This window comes from Leptopilina boulardi, unplaced genomic scaffold, assembly GCF_019393585.1.
Source record: "Leptopilina boulardi isolate dan_hultmark-lab unplaced genomic scaffold, ZJU_Lbou_2.1 LbouV2_1, whole genome shotgun sequence".
Lineage (NCBI taxonomy): Eukaryota > Metazoa > Arthropoda > Insecta > Hymenoptera > Figitidae > Leptopilina > Leptopilina boulardi.
The window spans coordinates 630,789-655,113 of record NW_026137640.1 but is presented as its reverse complement, the minus strand read 5'-3'; the positions used below and the strand labels follow the sequence as shown (position 1 = coordinate 655,113).

The window sequence follows — 24,325 nt, the reverse complement described above, 5'->3', positions numbered from 1 at the left end:
ATTTATCAATGTTGTCAACAGTGTCAGTGCGTTCGTCCATCGTTATCAGCTGTAGTTCTCGTCAGATGGTGTCGTGTATCCTTTAAAATCAGATCAATCGCTGTGCGAAGAATAAAGTTTTAAGATGGATTCTGGAATGCCGGAGTTAGGCTCCAAAATAAGCCTAATATCAAAAGCGGATATTCGTTATGAGGGCCGACTTTTTACTGTTGATCCGCAAGAATGTACCATCGCTTTGGCCAACGGTAAGTTTGCAATCAAGATGGACTCCAAAAAATTGCTTCCCCGCCGCTCCATATCCCGGCTCTTTAAAACCTTAACTCTGCATTTATTGTTCTCAACTTTAATAACTTCTTCATCTTTTCCCTTAAACTTTTCATTAATTCATTTTAAAATACTTCCGGTTAAATAACAATTGTTTTTTTTTTTTTTTTACTTTCATTTCTATACTAACTTTGCATGTTGAGTTTTAGTACAAAACAACTGAGGTCATTTGATCATTGCCTTTAGTAACGAATTTACTGCCTCAGGAATATTCTAGAATTCAATTAATTTAATTAAAACACTTGATTTTAAATTTAGTCTACATTATTTTCACATAACTTGTAAAAAAAAGCGTTACTTGTATTTTTAATTTAAGTGTAAAAAAAGGATTATTCTATTATAATTAAAGCAATTAATTATATTTAAAATATAATTTTCTTTTGATAATTGCTACTTTTTTTTTATTCATAAAAATATAATTATTTCTTTGACGTTGAATTAATTTCGTTAAAAACTAAAATAATGCATGATAACGCGTAGTTTTAATTTGTAATTTATTAAAGGCAATGATAAAAAAAAAAAATTGCTACAACACGTGTTATTTAATGAATTTTTCCAATTATTTTCCTAGTTGTTATTGTTCAATGCTCAGATGTTTACATTTATATGTCCTCTTTGATACTTTTCCCTTTTGTTTTCACTTTAGGTCGAAATATAAATACACACGTATTTTCATATACATACATATAATCGAGATTTTCTAAAGTGTTTTTAAGTTTTATTACATGAAATCACTATTAATGAGTAATTTGAAAAATTTTTTACAATAAAATTTTCCTAACGAATTATAATTTCATTTTATCATTCTAATTCACAGTATTTTTCCCCTTTCAAAGTTTTGTAAATAAAAATTTCTTTAATTAGTTTTGTTTGTGATATGAACTGTCAAATTTTGATATTTTTTTTTTTTTTAATAATATATTATTGTGTTATCGGATTTTTTTTTTACAATTTAGAAAAAAAATTTGTACTTTTTATTGCAGTAAGGTCATTTGGTACTGAAGATCGAGATACTCAGATTCCAGTTGCACCTCAAAATCAAATTTATGAATACATTCTTTTCCGTGGAACGGACATAAAGGATATACGAGTAGTTAGCAATGTCAGCTCTATACCTAATGATCCAGCAATCGTTCAGGTATGTGATATTAAATTTCTTTAAAATTTAATAAATTTGTCTCAAATTTCATTGTTAAATAAATAAATCTTTGAAACAAAATGTAAATAATATTTAATGAGATTTAATTTTATGTAAAAATATTTTTGATTAATTAATTATAATACAGGGAATAATGTAATTTTTGTATTTTATTGCAATAATGAAAAAAAAAAAAAAATGGTTTTAGATGACAGTTCCATCGACAATGGGCCAACAATCATATCAACCGCAGCCAGGCTATGGACATCCAATGATGGGTCAAATGGGTCCAATGACAGGACAATATGGAACACCATACGGTATGCCCATGGGATCTATGGGGCCTGTAATGGGTATGCCAACCAGAGATCTACGCGCACCAATGAACAAACAGCCAAGTGAGTTGGGCTTGGGCCCTGCCGATCCCAACGCCATCTCTATACCAAACTCACAACCGGTGGCCAATGTTGACCCAATATCAAAAGACCGTTCTGTGGAAGATGGTAAAACTGTTTTTGCTATGAATTATTATTGGCCAATGGCATGCCTGCTGCTTGTTCCTTGGTAACGCTTGACAAGTACTTTCTATTTTTGCAATTATTTTTTTTTTATTATTATTATTATTACTATTGTCCGCTAAAATACTTTCGTAATATTCGTATTTTTACCTATAAAAAAAAGGGGACGCATAATTATGTTGTAAAAATCATTAGTCATAATTTACATTTTATCGAATTTCATTTGTCATAATTAGTTATGAGCCTAATTTTTATTTAACCGAAAAATCATTTAATTGAATTTCTAATTGATTTCGGCGCGATTTTTAAAATTATCCATAAAATTGTGATTGGTTGATTTTAAAAATCGCGCTGAATTCTTTCTGACGATTGTTTGTTCGGTCATTTGAAACATCGGACAAATGAAAATTGTATCAATTAGAAATTCTATTAAATGATTTTTCGGTTAAGTAAAAATTTTGTAGTATGAAAAATCGATTATATGGAAATTATATCAAAATTAATAATTCGAACAAATGAAAATTCATCTGAATGAAAATTCTATTCAATGAAATTCCACCCAATAAAAATTCTTTAAAATGTCTATTATGTTAAATGAAAATTCGAGGAAATAAAAATTCTGACAAATAAAAATTGGAAGAAATAAAAATTCTGTGAAGTGAATTTTCGGTTATATAAAAATTCTGTAATATAGAAAATCGCTTTCATGAAAATTATGCAAAATACTATTTCGAACAAAAAAAATTTGGCTCAACTAACTAATTAGGACAAATAAAATTCGATAAAATGTAAATTATAACTAATGATTTTTAGAACATAATCATGCGTCCCATAAAAAAATGGTATATTCTTTAAAACCAAATTTCTATTTCATTTACAATTATTTGTATGTTTATTAACAATTTTTAATGAAACATTAAATATGCAATTACGAAAGCGTTATAGTGCGGCGATATCTATTTTTTTTTGCGTGCTTTGAAGTTTTTTGGGTTTATTTTTTTCTTGAGAAAACTCTACTTTATATATTTTATTATATATATATATAAAAAAATATATAGACAGTTGAAAATAAAAGGGAAAAAGTAAAAAGTAACTTTTACTATTCACAAAATAAAATCTAAATTGTTCGGAATTTCTTGTAATTTTTGCACCGAAAATAGAAAAAAATTACTACTGAAATAGTAGTTTTTACTATTTACGAAGAAAAAGTTAACAGAAATGCAAAGAAATTCCGAGCAGCTTAGGATTTACTAAGAAATCAGTAAAATTTACTTTATGTTTTCCATTTTTTTCCATTTAACAAAATTACTGGAAAGTACATCAGTTTTTTTTTTAGTTTTTCAAATGTTTAACAATTTTATAATTCCAGGGTGTCTAACAATCAGGGAAAGTCAGTGTAACGTCAGGGAATTTCAGAAAATTTCATTTAAAGTCAGGGAAATTTCTGTAAATTTCTACAAAAATTAAAATTTTTTGTAAATTTAAAAATTTTTTAATCTAAAAAAACTTGAATGGTATTTATTACCATTACCATTGTTACTGCCATTAGAAATTAATTTATTGTTGTTGTTTATGTTAGTAATAATATTTTTGTTCAAAGAAAGCAAAATTAAGGTTATTAAAAAATCAGGGAAAAATCAAAAAATGTCAGGGAAAAGTCAGGGAATTTTTTCTCAATTCTTGTTAGACACCCTGAATTTGATAACAGTAAGTTTATTGATTTTTTTTTCACTGTGACATGTAATTATAATTTGTTTCATTTAATTACATTTTAATTGAAGAATTATACAAATTTTTTTTTTTTTATTATTTTTGATTTTATTATTGTGATATGAAATTTTTTTTAAAAATATTTTTTGATAAAAAAACAAATGCTACGCATTGCTGTGTAAATTTTGACTACTGCTTTTATTTTTTTTTATTGCTTAAAAATAATATTTGCTTGCTTTTATTAACAATTAGTTTTAGTATTTTATTTTCTATTTGGGTTTGAAATGTAATTATTATATTTTATATAATTATATTGTTATTAGTTTATATACGTATATTATTTTATTGTAATATTTTTACAATATGAGTTACTGGAAAGTAAAATTACAAGGTCTTTTAAGTTGGTTCATGACTCAAACTCAAAAAAAAATTAAGTACTAATTTGTAGTAATGTAAAATAATTTTAAAATTGATTTTGTAGTTATTACCAATTCAATCAAATTTTGTTTTACTTTCCGGTGGCTTTATCTATTTATATTTTTTATATTTACTATTTTCTCTATTTCAAAATTAAAATTTGAAAATTAACTGTTTCATTTATCTCATTTCTATATATATATATATGTATCTAGAAAATTATTTTCTACTTATCTAATTGTAAATTTTTGTTTAATTTGAATATATTTTGCTTCTTAGGTTAATTTTCTATTATTTTCAATTTTCTTTATAAACAATTTCTTTGTCGTTTGTATCCTTCTTATTTAATATGTATACACATGTCACACGACGATGTAAATTTTATCTATATTCACAATTTTTTTTTTTTTGCTAAATATTTGCTTTACATCTGCTTCCCTTAAAGTTGCCATGAGCAAAATGCAGTTAAACAAGTGATATGAAATAGCAAGAACAGTTAAAATTTAGCGTGTAGTCCATTATAGCCATTGATTGTAGACTGCGGATTGTTTTTTTTTTCTTTTTTTTAAATCGATATTAAAACTTAAAGATTAAAATTTTCGTGTAATATTAAAAAAAATTAATAAAAATATTTTTTTTTGTTGGAAAACAAGATTTTAATAGGATTTTTTGGAATTTTTTTTTATATTTAGGCGTTTTAGATTTAATAAGCGGAGGATCTCGATCAACAACTCCAACAGCTTCTTTAATGGTGAGGAAAAGTCCAACGGCAGATAAAGATACACAGGTTGGTCATCAGCAACAACATTCTGGAAATGTTGGTAAAATCGGAGATAAGACCAATGTTCAACGGATGCAACAAACGCACCGTGATCGTGAAAGGTATTTTTGTTTTTTTGTAATGATTGAAAATAAAGAAATTAAATTATTTGAAGGAAAAATTAATTATTTTCTCAGCCATGGAAGCGGTAGAGTTGGAAGTGGAATGTCGCAGTATAGCGAGGGAAAACGAGATAAACAAGATGGAATGGGACATGGACACGCAGGACATATGCAAGGATCCAGAGGAAATCGAGGTGGTTGGATGAATAGAGGAACTATGCGCGGTAGAGGAAGAGGTCGCGGTAATTTTCGGAGTAATCAACCTGGAAATACTGGAGCAAAGCCCAAGAGCACTTTGAAGTTTGATAATGATTACGATTTTGATAAAGCCAATACCGAATTCGAAGAACTTAGGTAAGTTTCTCTTTTTGTTCTCAAAAAAAAAACAAACAAAAAAAATGCATGGAATGTGCCGGGTTGATTTCAAGTATTTCTTTTGAAAATCACGAATGTGGAAACCATGCAAAATAAAATTGATACAAATTTTAAAATTATTGTGAGGTCTCTTCTCCTTTGATTTACGCATTGTATCAACAATTACTTTTTTTTTTAACCATTTTTTTTTTGTTTTTATTATTACGAATTATATTAATATGATTTGATTTTTAGATCACAATTAGCAAAGACTAAAATCGATGGTGCAGCTACGGATAATGAAAAGAAAGATGACAGTGGAAATGAAACAGGAGCAGGTGAAGGAGAACCTGAGGAGGAATCTGATATTGTACATTACGATAAGTCGAAATCATTTTTTGATAATATCAGTTGCGAGGCTGTTGAGAGAAGTAAAGGGTAAGTTTAATTTTTCTTAAATTTTATTTATTAAATCAGGGTTTGTCAGGGGTATTGGAAAAATATCAAATTTCTTAAAATGCAACTAACAATTTTTGAAATTTTCTATTCAAAATATTTTTTTGGAATAAAGGGAAAAATAAAATTTTTTTATGACAGCCCTGTAAATTTAATTTTACGGACATAAAATATAATTTAAAAAAAAAATATATTATTTATATCTTAAGACGTTCACAACGTACGGATTGGCGAACGGAGCGTAAATTGAATTCGGAAACATTTGGCGTTTCATCGATGCGTCGTGGACATTTCCGTGGACGTGGTTATTACAATAATCGTGGAATGGGAAATAGTATGTATCGCGGTGGTGGTGCACCGGGTGGTGGTGGACCAGGTTCAGGATATCGTGGTGCATTCCGAGGTAATCGTGGATCAAATCGCAAACCTGGAAATCAAATACATAACAGTAATTCGGCCAATCAGAATCGTGCAACCAACGAACAATCCAGTGCAACTCAACCACAACAAAATAATCGACTCGTCACTGGTACTGCGTAAAGAATGAAAGGAAAAGAAAAAAAAATACCTAGCGTCCCAATGAATACAACGTGAGTGATGCTAACAAAAAAAAAAATAAGTATTCTCTTTAGCCAGTAAGATTTTTACGATACGCGCTTTGTCGAGAACTGATATTTGTATCGAAATTGGCTGTCGACGGCGAAATATGTAGTATAACGGATTGATTAATCTAGATTTATTGTGTTAAAAAAAAATGAAAATGAAAAGCGCTCCCCCGCTAATTCTAGATTATTTAGAAAGAAAGAAAGAAAAAGCAATGCGATTGAATCGCGATAACACGGGACTCTACTGGCGCACAGGACTCAAATTTTAGTGCGCGGCGCGCATTTTCAGTTGCGGTCAACGACACTGCAAAAAATTATTAATTAATACGGACAGAAAAAAAAATAGCAATGATTACAAAAAACGAAGCAAATTATTAATTTTCATTAAATTGAATACAAACTGTGATTTTCTATGCCAAGTTTATTGTAGGAAATTCAATAATCTTTTCTTTGCAATTGTCGTGGATCGCACAATTTTCGAATTCGAAAATAAATAAAAATTGAACCGACAAGAGAGTTCATAATTTAAAAAAAAAAAAAAAGAAGGGGAATTTATAAATGTTTTTTTATACCACGCTCGGGTCAAGTGGTATTTCTAATAAATTGGTACACATGAGTCCTGCGCGTAAATAAAACGAAAAAAAAAATAAATAATAATAATAGAAGTAGATTAAAATTTGTTACTGTAAGTAGCCAATTTTCTCATTCGTGTTATCAATTTCACGAACGAGAAAATACTTCGAGTGCTTATGAAAAAAAAAATATATATATATATGTATAGATTAATAAAAATAAAAAAAACGTGCCTCAAAAATATCAAGAGGAACGTTTAGTTTATTGCCTAAAATGTAGTTCCAGCAGTCTGGTAAAAATTTGATAAACGTATCATTAAAAAAAAAAAATTTCATACAGAGTTCGTTATAGAGTGAATAGATTGTGCCTGATACTGCCTCTAAACTCTTTAAAAAATAAAAACAAACAAAGAAAAAACGAACTAGAAGCACTTGATTTCGAGCGAATTACGAATCCGCCCCCAAAAAAGATTCGTATTGATTGGTGGAGTCACGCCAATTTCTTTTTTTTTTTTTTTTTTTTTTTTACAGGTCATAATGACCTTTTGACTTAATTAGAAAAAAAAAGAAAAAATTGGTAGCGGTAAAAAAAATATATGGGAATGTGCATCCTGTCGCCAGTAGACTAGGACAATACGTTTAGGATTTTTTAAATTCCAAACATTTATTGACATATGTAAAGTTTAGAATTTAAAAAATAATTACGTTATGCGTTAGATGGAAATTAATTATATATTTTACTTTTATACATTTACTAGAAGAATTTTGATTTTTGAACGGGACGCATATCGAGTCGTTCCTAATTTATACGCCGCTTTTTTTCACACACAGATCGGTTACCATGAGAAGAGGATTCAGCTCTGAATCTCAAAAGAGGGAAGAGAAGAACAAAAAAAAAAAAAAAAATACAAAACGAAAAAAAATAAGAAGGAACTTGTTTTATAGAGATGAAAAAAATAATAATAATTTATATATCGAATAATGCCGGACGCATTAAATGTGACTCGTGTAATTTTTGACTTTAATGATAATAATATTAATAATTTTCCCTCTTTTTTATGCAAAACATCCGAAAAGCTTCCTTTTTCTCATGGTACTCGACTTTAAAAAAAAAAGAAAAAAAAAAAAAAAAGGATTTAAAAGTGAATTAATGCATGATTATTCCGCGTAATGAGCAGAAATAAAAAATAAAAGAAAAAAATAAAAAGGCGTAATTCGCCAATCATTCACGACTGTTATTTTTGTATTGGCTCTTGCAGAAAGAGAAAAAGAGAGAGAAAGAAAGAGAGTCGCACCAATATACATACAATACATATTTAGATATTTAGTTGAAATAATACATAATAATAATTATTATAGGAGCGAAATCCTTCCTAGGCTACGTGCGTAATAAAAAAAAAAAAAAAGATAAATAATAAAAATAAAAAACAATCATTAAAAAATGAAGAACGCAAGGAATGGTGAAAGAAAAAGCGCATATTTTATGTTTGATTACACATGCACTCACATATTAAATTAAAAATAAATAAATAAATAAATAAAAACGAGAGAAAAAAGAAAAATTAAATGAATGCAATGAGCGCGATTTCTGACAGTGTATGTTTTTTGATTTTGTACAGCGAATATTGTGATTCCCAATCGAATAATATATGAAAATATCAAGAAACTTGGAATTTTTTTTTTCTCTTTTTCCTTGATAATCGTAAAGTTAAAAAATTTCTATATATTAAAAATTCAGTTTGTTGAATAAATTCAAAAATTTAATTAAACTATTATTGTACAAAAAATATAATTAGATTACAAAATATTTATTTAAAAAAAAATATAATTTCTAATCAAGCGCAACTCATTAGGCCAGTTCTTGTATTGTCACAAACTTCTCTTATTGGTCGTCCTTTTGTTACTTTAACAGTGTCAACAACTGTGAAATTATTTTTATATATACGTCGCAAATCACGATAATACGGTACAAAAACTTCGTGTGGTGAACTTCCATTTTCTATTACCCATATACTTCCACTTTCTCCAAACCTGAGAATTGTCATTAAACCTTGAGCAACGATAAATGGTCTGAAAAAAGAATTTAATTTGCATTTTATAATTATTATAAATAGACTAAATTTTTATTTTATTTTATTTTTAATATTCTTACGTTTGAATTGGAAGTTGTTCAAGATTTTTAACAAAATCTGCTTTCATAACTCTGGATAATAATTTATTTGGACTATCTATCGTTAATGCCGTTTCTGTTAATCCTGGTGATAGAGTTAATATTCGAATACCAGTTTTGTTAAAATCACATTTGACCTGGAATTTTTTTTTTATCTTTCATTACTCTCTATTAAAAATTGAGTAGTTTATAGTTTCAATTAAAAATACTCACTGCTAATGATTGTGATAATCCAAGAATTGCATATTTTGTTGCCGTATAAACTGGAAGTTGTGCTGTCCATCGGAAGTCTATATTTTGGCCAATATTTACTAGTATTCCACCTCGTCCTCCTTTTTCTTTAGACATGTATTCCACGGCTAGAGTAGCAATTGACATCATACCACTCTAAAAAAAAATTAATATTTCAAAATTGAAAATTTTCTAAATTTACCTGTATTATAATTAAAAATAAATAATTCTACTTACGAGATTAACAGCTATTTCCTTCTCCCATCTTCTTTCATCTAAAATGCCTGCATTATTTATCACAATATCTATATTTCCCATAGCTGATATTGCTTCTTTAAATGCATCTAAAAAAAAAAATAATAATTATCGTCTAATGAAATTATTGATATTAAATTAATATTTTTATACCTGCATTTGATTCATGTTTAGATACATCTGTATGAATAAAAATCAATTTTTTCTTTCCATGCGATTTATCCATTGCAGATGCTATTCTCATTCCTGATATTTTGTCGATATCCAAAATTGTAATTTTCTGCAAAAAAAAAAATTATTAAAAAAATTTTTTTTTAAATTTAATATAGTCACGTGAATTTTATATTTTACTAACGTTTACACCGTGTTGCAAAAAATGATTAACAAACGCTTGTCCAAGTCCACCAACTCCACCGGTAATTAAAATATTCTTTCCAGCAACAATACTGTTAATTTCTTCTAATTCTTTAATTTTCTCTGAACCAGATGATCGTCGACTTCTTGTTCCTGAATCAGTCATTTTAAAATCGGGTGCACCTATATAAAAGAAAATTAATATTTTCTAACATAAAAATTGATAAAGAAATTAATTAACTAGAGAAATTAAATTTAACGCCATTTTTTTTTTTTTTTATTATTATTAACTTACCCATATTTTTTTTTTTTTTTTTAATAACTAGATGAAGTAAATATTAATAATTAAAAAAAAAGTTGAATATAAAATGTGATTTGTGAAATAATTCAATATCACGCGTTGAGATGAAATGAACTTTCATACTAAACGCAGAATCGTATTTATACTTGGCTGAGTTTGATTGTGATTAACCGCTCGCTTCCTGATTATGTTTTACGTTTATAATTTTATGCACTCGTGGTAAAAGTTGTAATCTAATAATTTTTTTTTATGATTCTAAACGCGTGGCGCATTTGCGTGATTAATATTTATCATCAATAAATTAATGAATACAGTAGAAATTACTTTCTTGTTTTATATTCTATCTTCTAGAAGAATCTAAAGACGATTGTTTTTTTTATTTAATCAATGATGCAGTCATTTTTTTTTATATATTTTTCACAATTTACACTTTTTATTTTTGAAAAAAAACGATTTTTTAATTTACTATTTTCATTTACCTTTTCATAATATTGCACAATTTTTTAAATCTTATCTTTCCCAGACAGTCGGAAATTGATAGAATAAAACAATAAAATATTGAGTACTTAAAAAAAAAAAACTGAAATTGCGGAAATTATTATTTTTTAAAAACATTAAATTTAATTATGATAATTGAAATTTATATTCTTTCCCAATAAAAAAAATATAGTAAAATATAAAATAAATTTTTTTAAATAATTATATTAGAATATTATAAATAGAAATGTAGAAATATAGTTCTGATTATTGTATTGCAATTTTCGAAGAATTATTGCAAATAGTGTGATGTAAAAAAATTTTAATTTTTTCTATTCTTGTCACTATTATTGCGCATGTTTGTAAATTTTTTTTTAATCTTTTGTCTGATCTGGTATAATTTTTCAAAAAGACATAGTATATTGTAAGATGAAGGTCAATTTCAGTTGTGTATATGATTTGTAATCTTTCTCTCATCTTTTGTTTACATTTATTCGATGAGTTGAATACGCTCATTGATGTTTATAATATGTAATTAATTTTTTTTTTTTTTTAACCCACAACTTCAAAATTAATAGAAAAGAAATAAATATTAAGACAGTTTTTCTATTAAATAGAAAATTATGTTATTGACGAAACTTTTTCGTTAATTAATTAACGTTAGTAAGAAATATAATAATTATTGCTGTGATATAATCAGGAGACTCTTAATTACTTTCATAATAATTTAATATAAATACTTAACAATTATTTTATTCTTAAAATTTTTTTTTTATTCAATTATTTACGTAATTTATCAGGTAAAAATAGATATTTTGTTATTCATATAAATTTCCATAAAAACAGGATTTTCCAAAATAAATTCGCATTTAGTAAATGTAAAAACCAAATAAGATATTTTTTATAAATATAAAATTATTCCCAAAACTCTTAAAATATTTCGTATGTTATAAACTTGATGTCGTTGGGGTTATCTTCAATTTGACCTGATTCTAAGAAATTATGAGGATAAAATGACTTGTCGATTTTCTTTTCATTTTATTTAATTTGGAAATTAAATTTAAAGATATATTGCAAAGAAAATTGCAATTTTTTGTTTGCTTTCGCACGATACTTCTATATAGAATATATATGTATATATATATATAATATAATCGAAAGAAAAAAGTAAAAAAAAAATCTAATTAAATAAAATATGACAGTAATATATGTGGACTATATCAGTCGAGTAAAGTTCAATAAGGAACCAGTTTAAACCAATCGTGGAAATTGTTAAATGACCATTGACTTATAACGTATTTATTAATCGTGAATTATTTCACCCTTTCTTTGCGTTTTATTGTTTCATGGCAAGGGGAAAATCTTTTGTATTTTTGCCACATATTTGAAAAGACCAATAAAACATAAATGTACAAGAGTCGTGTGCATATCGCTGTCTGACACACGACACGGATGTTATAAATTTTCATCTCAAGACGAATACGACAGACATTGTTAATTTTATATGATAACGGTGTATAATTACGTTGATTAAAATAATAATTATTAAAAAAAAAAATAAAAAATATAAACATTAAGTAGAGGAATGAACTGCCATCAACTTATGGACTCATGAAAAAGTTATAAACTAAGATCAAATCGTACAATTTCAAATAATTAATGTTTTTTAATTAATTTAATTCAATAATATCTATTTTAATTCAGTTTCTGTCTACAAATTGTCCAATATTTTTTTATTTTGAAATTCGATTTAAAAAAATTATCAAAGAAAATTATAATTTGTTGTGTTATAAAAAAAAAAATGTATATATTTTTTTTTTCTATGGAAAATATATTCTTAAGAGTTAAACACAATAATAAATTGAGGTGAGTCGACTGATAATATGCAGGTTGAAGATGTGAATCTCTTCTCAATAATATATAATTATAAAATCTGTGTATATTCTCCAAGGTTATTTATAAAAAGGGCACATATATAAATACATCATCTGAAACTTTCAAAAGTATCAGTCAGAAATCATTATTATCATCAGAAACATGATTAAAGTGTTATTTCTTTTTTTAATTATTTTTTGTTTAAAATTATTATTAGCAATGTCATTAGACACTTGTTTGCCGGAGGGTATTTTTTGTTATACTGACAATTTAAATAAAATATTTCCAAAATGTTGTGGATCATGTATAGAAGATATTGAGAGATTATATTTTAATGGAATTTGTCGTTCTGATTAATATCGCAGGTATATTATAATTCTTTTATATTTAAAATTCATAAATTTTGTATAATTGAAAAAAAATTAATTTTTTTTTTTTATTTACAGAGTGATAAATAATTTTAAGACTGGATTTTAATTTGGACTTGGGATAGATTATAAAAAAAAAATGTTTAAAAATTAATATTAAATTCATATAAAGATCGTTAATAAAAATAAGTCTATTAATGTAATTGTTAACTTTATTAAAAATTAATAGTTTTTTTTTGATAATAAAATAAGAAAATTAAAAAACAAAGTATAAAATAAAATTATAGTAACAAAAATAATATTTATATAATTTTTTTTTTTTTTTTAAATATTATCAACTTTTGACTTCATTGGTAATGCATCAGGAATTTGAATTTCATATACAGGTTTTCCTTCTTCACTAACCCAAATGCTGCCATTTTGGGCACATCTTATGACATAAACCAATCCGTGAGCTATATTTTTCACTCTGAAAAAATGTAATTTTATTTAAATTTCCATCATTTAAATTTTTTAAAAAAAATTACTATTTTATATGATTTTGTTTTATTTAAAAGATAATTACTTTTGAGAATGAATATCTTTTTCCGAGTCGAAAAAATCAGGACACTCGAGATTTTCCAAATCTATTGAATCTTTGGAAGTCGTTGACTCAAAAGTATTTGTTATTTCAGGACAAAGGACTATTATACGAACACCTGTTCGCTGATAATGGTAAGGTTGCTAAAAAAAAAGAAGTATTTTCAAAAATTCGTGAAAATAATTGTTTGTACCAAAACAAAAAATAGAGATAAATTCTAAAGTCAATTTGTTTTTGAAAATAACGATTTTTTTTAAATAGTTTTTATTTTTAAATTATTGAATAAAAAAATTGCTTCGTAAAAAAAATAAATAACTTACTCCGAATGAACGACTAAATCCAACAATTGCATGTTTCGTAGCTGAATAAATTGGATAATTAGGCAATGCTTGAAGACCAGCAACTGATGAGACATTAATAATTACACCACCTTTTCCACCAGTATCTCTGCCCATTTGTTGAGTCGCTAATAAACTTCCTCTAATGACTGCAGTCTATTTTTAAATCGAAATATAAATTCTCGAAATTGCCTTTTATTTTTTTAATTGTTTAAATTATTTTTTAAATACTTACAACATTAATATCAACAGCCTTGACAAAATTCTCTTCACTTGTAACTTCGGCATTATTTATTAAAATATCCAATCCACCAAGAATTGAAATTGCTTTTTTAAAAGTTGCTAAAAAAAAAAACATGCGATTTAAATTAAAGAAATTAAAATAATTTAAATAATTAAAAATTAAAATAATATATTTAAAAGTATAAATAAAAATATCGTATACCATCGAATTCTGAATTTTTTGTCACGTCACATTGCAAAAATATAGTTCGATTTTTTCCAAATTCTAAATTGAGCTTATCCACAATTGATTTTCCTATTGATTCCTCAACATCCACAAGAATTACAATCTGTAAATAAAATAAATGTAGAATTTGTATTTAGAGAAAGCACAAATGTGAAAATATTTTTTTAAAAAAAAATCCAAATACCGCTGCACCATTTCGTAAAAGTTCTCTACTAAAAGCCAAACCTAAACTACTAGCTGCTCCAATAACAATAGTTTTCTTATCTTTTATTTGCATTTTTTAATTTTAATTCTAACACTTTTTTTTTTGCAAAAAAATTTATCATAATATTGTAACATAAACACAGTGCATTATTAAATAATTAACGAAAACTTGACCTCATTACAAAAATAAAATTAAAAAATAATTTAGAAATATATCTTTGCAATTTAATAACTGAAATCAAGAAAGACTCTCGCAAAACTGATACAAGAATCGTATGTTTTTGTGAGTTACCCTCTGATCCATGTCGTCATAAATGATTTTCAGTTAATTAAATATATTTATAGATTAATAATTAATTTTAATTAAATATATATATATATATATATACTTTTTATTTATACATATTTTTCAAATTCTAAATTCAAAAATAGATTTATAATTTTTACTCAAATATGAAATTAAATTTTAATTTTTTTTTGTCTTTTTAAATAATAAACTAATTAAGAATATAAAAAGAAATTATTCCTTATTTAAAATATACAAAAATCATATATAATTGTCATTTAAAAATTGTATGATCCAAGGAAAATGTCAAAAGTATTTTTTTTTTTGTAAAATAATTATAATTATAGATAAGAAATTATCCCAATATATATGATTTGTCTAAAAACAGACGCATGTGGGTCGTGAAGTTCAATATTAATTTATATCAACAAACAACGTCAATGTTCGACATGTTATCAATGAATTGTACTTGAAAATAATTTTTTAAATAATAGTTAATAAATTAAAAATATCTACATCTAAAATTTTTCTATTCGAAAATGACGTTCAATGTCTTTGTTGCATCAAAGTGAAACGTCATTAATATTTAAAAAAAAAAAAATTTCAAAACTAAATTTCGGAAAATTACTTTCTATACACTGGGTATATACTTGCATACCGGGTGTAACTTTTCAGAAAATAATTATATTTAAAGAATATAATAGTAATTATAGCTAAGAAGAAATTGAATAAATTAATAAATACTTACCAAAAAGCGAAATAGTTATTTCGAAAAAAAACGCAATTACAATTTTGACATTTTTTATCTTGTCTTTAATTATACTTTATATGTAAGACAGATATAAAATTACAATATAATCTTGTATTTTAATTATTAAAATCACTTTCTTTATAATTTTATAAGGATTTGACAGCTGTCAAATTTTAGGTTATAAACAAATATTTCATTTTATTAGTTGCAATAAACTTGGGTTTTCCTCTCAAGTATTTAACGATTAATTAATTAAACAACTAATTACTTTGTTACAAATAATTGACTACAACAATTAGTCTTTTATATTTATTTAATTTTTCAAAACAGTACTGTCAATTAGCACCACTAACCTATTCTAAGATGGCGAACAACTGGTGTCTCACTAAGAACGTCCGAAATGTGAAATTTTTGGAATGAGTCATTAATTATGGACGTTCTACAATTCTATTTAATCAGAGTTTTTCATGCACGGTTGGGTAAGTAAAATACCTTGAGCTGTTATTTGATTATTACATTAAATAATTTGTTTACTTTTATTTCTTCGTATTTTTAGTAATATATTACTTTTCTACAGTGTGTGAATTTCAAATTTTACAAATAAAACTGTTTTTTGTCCATAAATACAAAAATGAACTATGTGTCCTAACATTGTGTACTAGACTTTAAACTCTGTGATGTGAATGAACTTAATAAACTTTAGAAATATTATGTTTTTAATGAACTATTTTTACTTTTATTTATTTTTAAATTGAATGGCTAACAAATAGTCTCAAGTTTTGAAAGAATAATCATGTTTTTATGCATAAAAATAAATTGAAATTAAAAAAAAAAAGGAAAACTGACGCCATTGTGAAAAATAGTGATTAAATGCCCAACCCTGGTGATGTGGAAAACCAGAGGAAAATTCTTCTGGAATTTAGGAACACGCGAAGTTAATTTTCGGTAGCATCGCTGCTTCGCTTTTGCCGCTAAAAATATTTCATGAAATTTAGGCGCAGAAAGTGCTTTAAGTTTGAAAAGAGGAAAATTTATTTCAAAAGTGGTAATTAATGAGAATAATTGAAATATCTAATTGCGTTTATCAAGTGAAATATTCGTTGAAAAAAATTACGTTGTTTCTGTTCCAGACCAATGTCAGGCATTGCAATAGCTAGACTCGCAGAGGAAAGGAAGGCGTGGAGGAAGGATCATCCTTTCGTATGTGTTTATTTATTATTATCTAAATATTTATTTCTTTTATTTTCTCAAATGTTGAATATTTTCTTTTTTTTTTTTTGAATATCTTTTATTTTTGTAACATATTTCATTTTGTACAATTCACAGGTGGGAATGTTGTAAAGCATGTCCTTTATTAATGCACATGCTTGTAAACACAAATTATTATCTTCTTTTTACTATTTTTATCTATTTAGAATAATTCTCGAATATTTAAATACAATTTTATTCTTTATTTTATAATTTCTGTTGTAATTTTATTAGAAATAGTTTAAAGAATTTAAAAATTTGTCAATATAACCTCTTTGACACTTGCGCGAAATTCCTCTTGGTAACGTTTTACACTTGTTTGAATATTCAAATGAAAATTTTAAATTTATGTAATATGGAATAAATTTCATTTGTAAATGACTAATTGAGAACTATTAGATTCTTTTTTTTCGATTCTAGTGTATTGTAATTTTTATTAATTTTTTTTTTTTTTCTCTTTTTTTCACAGGGATTTGTTGCACGTCCGACAAAAAATCCAGATGGCACACTCAATCTAATGAGTTGGGAATGTGCAATACCTGGAAAAAAATCGGTAAGTTTTCTCTTTTTAAAAAAAAAATTTTAGAAATAGAAATGTATTAAACAAAATCAATAACAGTTACTTTGTATTAAATCCTTGTGAAAGTTTGTATTTATTTTCATTTAAACGTCGATTGTATACAAAGTAAAAATAAATGTTAAAATTAAATGTAAATAAACGATTTACTATTCAAATAATATTCAAAACAATTCATTAGTTTCGAATCATACAAATGATTTATTGTTTTAATTTTTAATAAATTTTTAAAATTATTTATTTTAGACACCATGGGAAGGTGGACTATATAAATTACGAATGATTTTCAAAGATGATTATCCATCAAGTCCACCAAAATGTAAATTTGAACCACCTCTCTTCCATCCAAATGTATATCCATCGGGAACAGTTTGCTTGTCACTTTTAGATGAAGAAAAAGATTGGAGGCCAGCGATTACGATTAAACAAATTCTTTTGGGTATTCAAGATCTTCTCAATGAACCTAATGTAAAAGATCCAGCTCAAGCAGAAGCTTATACAATTTATTGGTAAATAATTTTTTTTCACTATTTATTATTTTTTAAAACAAAATTTCGTTTCATTAAATTAATGTTTCTTTTTTTAAAAAATTTTCAGTCAAAATCGACTTGAATACGAAAAACGAGTAAGAGCTCAAGCGCGAGCGATGGCACCGCAAGAGTAGCTAGTCTACTAAAAAAATATCGATATACATTTCAGCTTTACAGGAATATAAAATTCTCGGGTCTCATTTCTTCTTGTACTTTTTTTTTTCTTTCATTTTTTTTTTTTATTAACAATTATTTTTTATGTTTGTGATATTATCCAATTTGATGAAGCAATATTGTTTATTCAAGTATCAATTATTTTTTATTTATGATAACGGAAAAAAAAGAATTTGTAAAATTCCCTCGAAATAATTTTTTTTTAAAACTGATTCACACAAAAAATAAGCTGAAAATGACAAATTTTTTCCTGTCTAGAGAAAAAAGAATAAAACTTGGGAATTTGACGAATTGCTTTTGTTCTTATAAGTGTAAATCAGAGAAAAATGTATGACATCTAATCGATATCTATTAAATTAATTTTTTTTTACAAGTTGCCTTTCACTTTACTTGTTTTTTTTTTTCTTTTTAAATGGAAATTTCGTTTTGAAGGACATTCTTTTATTATTAAATATAACAATGTTTGTAAGATCAGTATTTTCACATAATGAATAATGCGAATTCATTATTGTCGATTTTATTGACAACGAATTTATAGGCTTTTTTTTTTTCTTTTTTTGTGAAAATATAAACAGAACAAAGAAAAGCGATGAATCGTAATGATAAAATAAATAAATACTGATTACTCGGATGTGTAGTTATAGAGATCAGAATTTAGTATAGACATGATAAAACTAGTGTAAGCGATTATTCCATATTGTCAAATAATAGTCCTTTAAGAATGATGTTTTTAAAAGAAATCTTTACTCTGTTCTATGGAGTAAATATTTTTCCTACGTTTATATAAATGTAAGTTAAAGGCATTTTCTTTATAAATATTGGTTGAAATGATATTGGTCCATTGAATGAGACAAAGAAAATAAAGAGGAATTCGAAATGATGAGGAAAATTAGAAACCTAAGAAATCTTTTTTTTTTATATATATATATAAATATTAATATTTTGCATTTGACAAAAAAAAAAAAAACACAAACTACGATCGAAAGTGTTTATTTTTAAGAAAAATTATTTAAATGTCTGTTAAGTACCATAAAAATCTTAAGCAATTTAATAAACTCTCTATATAAAATATTGTTCTTTTTTTTAAATTAAGACTAAATCGTAAAAAAATCGAAAAAATTAAAATATAATTATAATAAAGAAAGACAATGTCAACTCAAAAAATATATTTTTGTCTAGTTTCAATTACATAGCATTGCTTGTGTGCTTTACATCAAATGAGCAATGATAACAATTCGAAAAATGTAATATTACAATACATAATTTTTGAAACCATTAAAAATGCAAACATTCAGAAAAAAAATTGATTTTTTTTTTTTTTTTTTTTATTGCATCAGTTCTTTTTCAACGTGAAACTATCAAATTATCACTTTATTATGGAAGCAATAAATAAATTTTTAAAATTTATTTTTACGCATTATATTTTAAAAATAATTTACCAATTTTTGTTGATTTTATATAATTTCATCAAAAGAAACTTAATTGGAAAAATTATTCAAATTTGTTTTAGAAAACAAAATACTTAGAAATTTTATTGTATTTTAAAATTATAAAAAAAAATCCAATGAGAAGTCTTTAAATATTTAATTATTTATAAATATGTATATCTACAATTTTCATTGCTCCCAAATCTTAAAAGCTCATGCTCAAATCTTCGCTTCACGTCGGCTATATATGAAATTTTCCAAATACAAAAGTCATATTGATATAATTATAAAATAACCAGTCTTCCTAAAAATAATAACTATTTAGATTTAAAGAAAACAACTATTTTTTTCTCTTCTACAAGTACAAAATAATATATAAATGTAAAATTAAAAAAAAAACAAATGTATAATAAATAGTATCACAAAAAAAAAATCGCAATTCACAAGAAGCAGTGTCATAGGTATATATAGCAAAAGATTTTTTTTCAATAAATTATTATTTACGCCTGCATAGCTAGACGTATTTCTCAAAGTAGCGGATTTCTTAAGTAATTATTAACTATTTTTTTTTTTTTTTTTTTTTTTTTTCATTTTTTTCCCTTTTTTTTAATGACTAGCGTCAACAACATGATAGTCTACATTATCGCTCGATTAATTATTATAAAATAATTAACGAGCGCAACACCAAAAAATCAAGTCAATTCTTGATAATTCAACTCTCTTTACTCAAATCAAAGTTTTCATTTTTATAGAAACTTCGAATAATTTTAATTTCAAAATTTTTCTATATAATTTTTTAATATATAAATACTGTTTTTTGTTTCCTTCCTAACGAATTCATTTTTACAATTTTGATTCTATAATAATAAATTTCCAAAAAAAAGATGACACCAATTAATTATTATAATTTTTATATAAATTATTTTGATCAATTAAAAATTGATTTTATAAAAAAAGTTTCTACAGAAAATTCAAAAAAAAAAAGCAAAGATTTTTTTTTCTCTTTAAATTTGATTTAAATTTGAAAAAAAATCTTTTTAATTTTTTTTTTTTCAATTTTCATTCATCAATATTTTCCAATTGATTGAAAATTCTTTTAGAATTTATTTTTCAATAAAAATTAATTTTAAGATATTCTGAATTTCTGTATTCGCATGTATAAAAGAAAAATTTGTTTTTTTTTCACAGAAATTTGGAAAAAAAAATTATTTTTTTGAGTATATTTTCTCGGAAAATATATATGTATATGTATTTATATATAGACAATCTCTATCGACGCTGTAAATACACAATTTCTTGAATCGTTAGCTATTAAAACGACCCATGTCAAGTGCATGTTTTTCTGCGTGATATGTCTTAAAAATTTGACTAAGAACTGGCGAAACTTCAGGATCGTTAATCCATAAATTTGTCGATGATGGTGTTTCCAAAATTGATAAATAAGCTAAAAAAAAAAAGAAATATTTAATTTAATTCTCTTTAAAAAATTGTATTTTAAAAACAAAAATCATTTTATCGAAAGAAATAATTAAATTAGAGAAATAATAATTCTACTGTAATTCTATTTGAAAAGAAAAATTTTAATTTTAAAAAATACTTTAAAAGAAAACTTTACCGTGTAAAAATTTTGGATTCGTGAGACTAAGTTGAATATGAGGATTGCTCATAATTGCTTTATAAATTGGCTCTTCTGGCTTAATTCCTTCGTCTAAATCCTGTAAACTTCGTCTCCTTTCGCCAAGCAACCATTCACACTAAAAAAAAAAATGAAAATTATTTAATTTTTATGATTCTATTCTAGGATTATTTTTCCTAGAAGAATTTCAAATAAATATTTCGCTTTCTTTTATTTATATAGAAATTTCCCTTACAGCGTTTGCTTGATTGTTTCCTGTGACTTTAAGTGCTTCAATAATTTTTTTCTCCTCAAATCCCATTTCCTGAAGTGACTGTACTATTTTTGGAGTTGGTTTAAATTCCAATTTTTTATATTGTCGGAAGCTCTCCAAGGTTAATGCAACAATGTTAATAAGATTTGGCTCAACTGACCCTGTTTTGTCTGAAAATAGAAAAAAAAGGATAAAATTAAATTTTAAGCAAAATTGAAAATATAATTTTGATTTTGAAATTTAATATAAACCTGATGTACTGGGATTAGCCATTAATGAATCTAAATCGAGAACAGGAAATTGTAAATCCTCATCGTCAGAGTCATCTTCATGTTCTATTAACCATTCAAGTGCTTCAGCAGTATTCATTCTAAACAGAAAAACGATATAAATTCTTTGTCGAAATATATTTGGTAAATTTACATTTCTTTTTGGAAAAAAAAAAATAATTTAAATTTAAAAATTCTAACTTTCGTAAGCGTAACGCTTTGATGACTTTATTTTCCGAGAAACCCATGTCCATGAGATATTTAACAGCTTTCTGATCGCTTGGCGGCTTATATCTTGTCTCTAATCTCTCTTTAATATTTTTATAAAATTTATCCGCATCTGGACTGTACATGAGAATTTTGGCCGATGCTTGTACAAGAGTTATTAAAATTTTGTGAATCTCTTGCTGAAACTAAAAAAAAAAAGAATTAAATAATGAATATTAAAAAATACATTTCAAAAATAGATATTTACATCAACTGGACAACTTGTATTTGGCATAGGTCGGGAAGGATTTTTTATTGGTAAATTTGCAGTTGCATTCATTATTTCGTCTTCGGTAGGTCCTTTTAAATTTTCTTTGGATAAATTTTCTTTACTTTCAAGTGGTCTGACTTCCGACAATAGAAGCTCATCTAAATAACAAATCTATTTTTAAAAATTCTTTAAAAAATTTTAAAAAAAGAGAGAATTTAACTTACCAAAATTTTGGCAGTCTTCTTCAGTTAATTTATGATCATCAGCAAGTGTTTTTAAATTATTTGCATGTATGAGACGAAAATTGGAAGCAGATTTAGAATCATCTTGTTCGTAAAAATGTTTCATTGCAATTGTTTTCACTTTTTCAATTGTAAAATCTGGTTTTACTGTTGTTTCAAAAACAGATCCTTCCAAACTAAATGTGAAATTTTTTACAATATTATTAAGTCATTATTTAATTCAAAATTATTTTATCAAGAAAAAGTGGAACCTTATTATTTTAATGGTAAAAGTTTCAAGTGTTGAGGACGATGCCAGGTGCATTGCGTTGTTACGATTGTCAGGAACCCCTGATCTGATGGAAGAAAGAATCAAGGACCTCCTCTGGGCCCTTGAACTCTTTCTGCTATGCCAGGCGTCCACAATGTGCTCCCGTATCCATGGCAACATTAAAGAATTCTGCAAAAAAAATTGCAAAATTCAACATTAATATTTACATATAATTTTTTGGTAAAAAAAAAAACTCTTACTAATTTGGAATAAAAAATTAGAATCATTTGGATTAATATTCCTCTAAATATTTTAATTTGATTCTATATTTATATTTATTTCCCTAACTGAAATTTATTTAAAAACAAATTTTTTTTCGTATATATTTAAAATATTCTTATTGGAGTAATAAAAAGTTATTCAATACAAAAACAAATACATTTTAAATTAAACCCCTTAAAAGAAAAGAAAAATTAACAATTTCTCTAAAGATAAATATTTGATAAAAGAGAAAAGTATACCTTTTTTTTGAGAGAGAGAGATAGATAGAATATGTGAATAATTAATTGTACCTTGTTATAAAGACTACAGGCAAAAATTTATTGTTGTATTTGACCATAATTTGGTCATAGTTAACCTTTAAAATATTTTGAAATAAATTACTAAAACGTGAAAAACTTTCATAATTGTTATAGACAAATATCACAAAAGGTCAATTTTTGCTTCATTTTTGGTTATGTTTTAATCTTCTTGTCAGAAATGAGAATTTTTGACAGAAAATTGACGAAATGACATGACAGCTGACTGCAGCTGACATATTTTTTTTTTTTTTTTGTTACACAAAATGTGGTTCAAAAAAATTCCTATAGATTTCGCTGAATAAAAATATTAATCCTTAGGGTACATTTAAGGTGCTTTTATACCTCAAATTTCGATCAGATGTCTGGACCGTGAAAATGCGTGAAAAGTCATTTTCACGGCGGGTATTTTTGAATTGTTTTAAACAAAAAATGTTTTTTTTAAGAAATATAATATTAAATAATTGGTTAAATATGTAAGAACACTTTAAAATAGTAATAGAAAGATGATTTGATTGAAAAATTTAGCATATTTTGCTTAAAAACGTTTTCTGCTACAAGAAAATGTAAAATGACGATGTTTGTGAAATGGTTTGTACAGTGCTTCTTCCTTGTGAGCACTGTACAAACCATTTCACAAACATTGTCATTTTACACTTTCTTGCAGCAGAAAACGTTTTTAAGCAAAATATGCTAAATTTTTCAATCAAATCATCTTTCTGTTACTATTTTAAAGTGTTCTTACATATTTAACCAATTATTTAATATTATATTTCTTAAAAAAAAACATTTTTTGTTTAAAACAATTCAAAAATACCCGCCGTGAAAATGACTTTTCACGCATTTTCACGGTCCAGAAATAATGTTCATCTGATCGAAATTTGAGGTATATAAGCACCTTTACATTTGTGTTCGTGAATAATGAGTTAGAAAGAAATGGAATATTATTTGTCCTTTACTATCACCTATACGATTGTGGCGCTGTGGACAATTATAGAAACAAAATTATAATCAAAAAATAATTCCAC

The 24,325-nt window shown here is 25.3% G+C and overlaps 4 protein-coding genes across 6 annotated transcripts; 2 read left to right on the top strand and 2 right to left on the bottom strand.

The window, feature by feature from the left end:
• Positions 1–22: 22 nt before the first annotated feature.
• Positions 23–8,642, top strand: LOC127291238 (protein LSM14 homolog B). 3 transcript variants are annotated; one of them, XM_051320241.1, is made up of 7 exons: positions 23–245; positions 1,308–1,462; positions 1,671–1,782; positions 4,800–4,989; positions 5,065–5,343; positions 5,599–5,781; positions 6,009–8,642. In XM_051320241.1, exons 1-7 carry the CDS (start codon positions 125–127, stop codon positions 6,337–6,339), a joined length of 1,371 nt encoding a protein of 456 aa, XP_051176198.1. In that variant the 5' UTR covers positions 23–124; the 3' UTR covers positions 6,340–8,642. The 3 variants fall into 3 exon arrangements, with proteins under 3 accessions (XP_051176198.1, XP_051176193.1, XP_051176194.1); XM_051320236.1 differs by having other exon boundaries at positions 1,671–1,965; XM_051320237.1 differs by having other exon boundaries at positions 24–245; positions 1,671–1,860.
• LOC127280335 (uncharacterized) lies at positions 7,458–14,860 on the bottom strand. Its single transcript, XM_051303627.1, has 12 exons — positions 14,579–14,860; positions 14,371–14,497; positions 14,161–14,267; positions 13,908–14,081; positions 13,573–13,730; positions 13,334–13,476; positions 9,988–10,169; positions 9,786–9,912; positions 9,615–9,721; positions 9,360–9,533; positions 9,129–9,283; positions 7,458–9,046 (listed from the first exon to the last, which is right to left on the bottom strand). The coding sequence occupies exons 1-12, from the start codon at positions 14,669–14,671 to the stop codon at positions 8,812–8,814; spliced, it is 1,782 nt and encodes a 593-aa protein (XP_051159584.1). The 5' UTR covers positions 14,672–14,860; the 3' UTR covers positions 7,458–8,811.
• A 1,658-nt stretch (positions 14,861–16,518) lies between these two features.
• Positions 16,519–18,537, top strand: LOC127291042 (SUMO-conjugating enzyme UBC9-B). Its single transcript, XM_051319944.1, has 5 exons — positions 16,519–16,680; positions 16,766–16,835; positions 17,353–17,436; positions 17,707–17,969; positions 18,058–18,537. Exons 2-5 carry the CDS (start codon positions 16,770–16,772, stop codon positions 18,122–18,124), a joined length of 480 nt encoding a protein of 159 aa, XP_051175901.1. The 5' UTR covers positions 16,519–16,680; positions 16,766–16,769; the 3' UTR covers positions 18,125–18,537.
• Positions 18,057–23,563, bottom strand: LOC127291018 (ubiquitin-associated domain-containing protein 1). The gene is made up of 9 exons (XM_051319907.1): positions 23,292–23,563; positions 22,721–22,908; positions 22,452–22,645; positions 22,225–22,385; positions 21,951–22,162; positions 21,732–21,850; positions 21,463–21,650; positions 21,207–21,345; positions 18,057–21,035 (listed from the first exon to the last, which is right to left on the bottom strand). Exons 2-9 carry the CDS (start codon positions 22,897–22,899, stop codon positions 20,896–20,898), a joined length of 1,332 nt encoding a protein of 443 aa, XP_051175864.1. The 5' UTR covers positions 22,900–22,908; positions 23,292–23,563; the 3' UTR covers positions 18,057–20,895.
• Between the last annotated feature and the right edge of the window lie 762 nt (positions 23,564–24,325).

What these genes read in the sequence shown, in the direction of transcription:
- LOC127291238 (XM_051320236.1), top strand. Translation starts at nt 125, where the DNA reads ATGGATTCTGGAATGCCGGAGTTAGGCTCCAAAATAAGCCTAATATCA. An exon ending in ATGATCCAGCAATCGTTCAG is followed by an intron (nt 1,463 to 1,670) that starts GTATGTGATATT and finishes AAATGGTTTTAG; the next exon opens with ATGACAGTTCCATCGACAAT. An exon ending in AGACCGTTCTGTGGAAGATG is followed by an intron (nt 1,966 to 4,799) that starts GTAAAACTGTTT and finishes TTTTATATTTAG; the next exon opens with GCGTTTTAGATTTAATAAGC.
- LOC127280335 (XM_051303627.1), bottom strand. Translation starts at nt 14,671, where the DNA reads ATGCAAATAAAAGATAAGAAAACTATTGTTATTGGAGCAGCTAGTAGT. An exon ending in GTCAAAAGTTGATAATATTT is followed by an intron (nt 10,170 to 13,333) that starts AAAAAAAAAAAA and finishes TCTTTTATATAG; the next exon opens with GTGCACCCGATTTTAAAATG. An exon ending in GAACAACTTCCAATTCAAAC is followed by an intron (nt 9,047 to 9,128) that starts GTAAGAATATTA and finishes TTCTTTTTTCAG; the next exon opens with ACCATTTATCGTTGCTCAAG.
- LOC127291042 (XM_051319944.1), top strand. Translation starts at nt 16,770, where the DNA reads ATGTCAGGCATTGCAATAGCTAGACTCGCAGAGGAAAGGAAGGCGTGG. An exon ending in CAATACCTGGAAAAAAATCG is followed by an intron (nt 17,437 to 17,706) that starts GTAAGTTTTCTC and finishes TATTTATTTTAG; the next exon opens with ACACCATGGGAAGGTGGACT. An exon ending in GAAGCTTATACAATTTATTG is followed by an intron (nt 17,970 to 18,057) that starts GTAAATAATTTT and finishes AAAAATTTTCAG; the next exon opens with TCAAAATCGACTTGAATACG.
- LOC127291018 (XM_051319907.1), bottom strand. Translation starts at nt 22,899, where the DNA reads ATGTTGCCATGGATACGGGAGCACATTGTGGACGCCTGGCATAGCAGA. An exon ending in AAAGCGTTACGCTTACGAAA is followed by an intron (nt 21,851 to 21,950) that starts GTTAGAATTTTT and finishes TTTTCTGTTTAG; the next exon opens with AATGAATACTGCTGAAGCAC. An exon ending in GGCTAATCCCAGTACATCAG is followed by an intron (nt 21,651 to 21,731) that starts GTTTATATTAAA and finishes TTCTATTTTCAG; the next exon opens with ACAAAACAGGGTCAGTTGAG.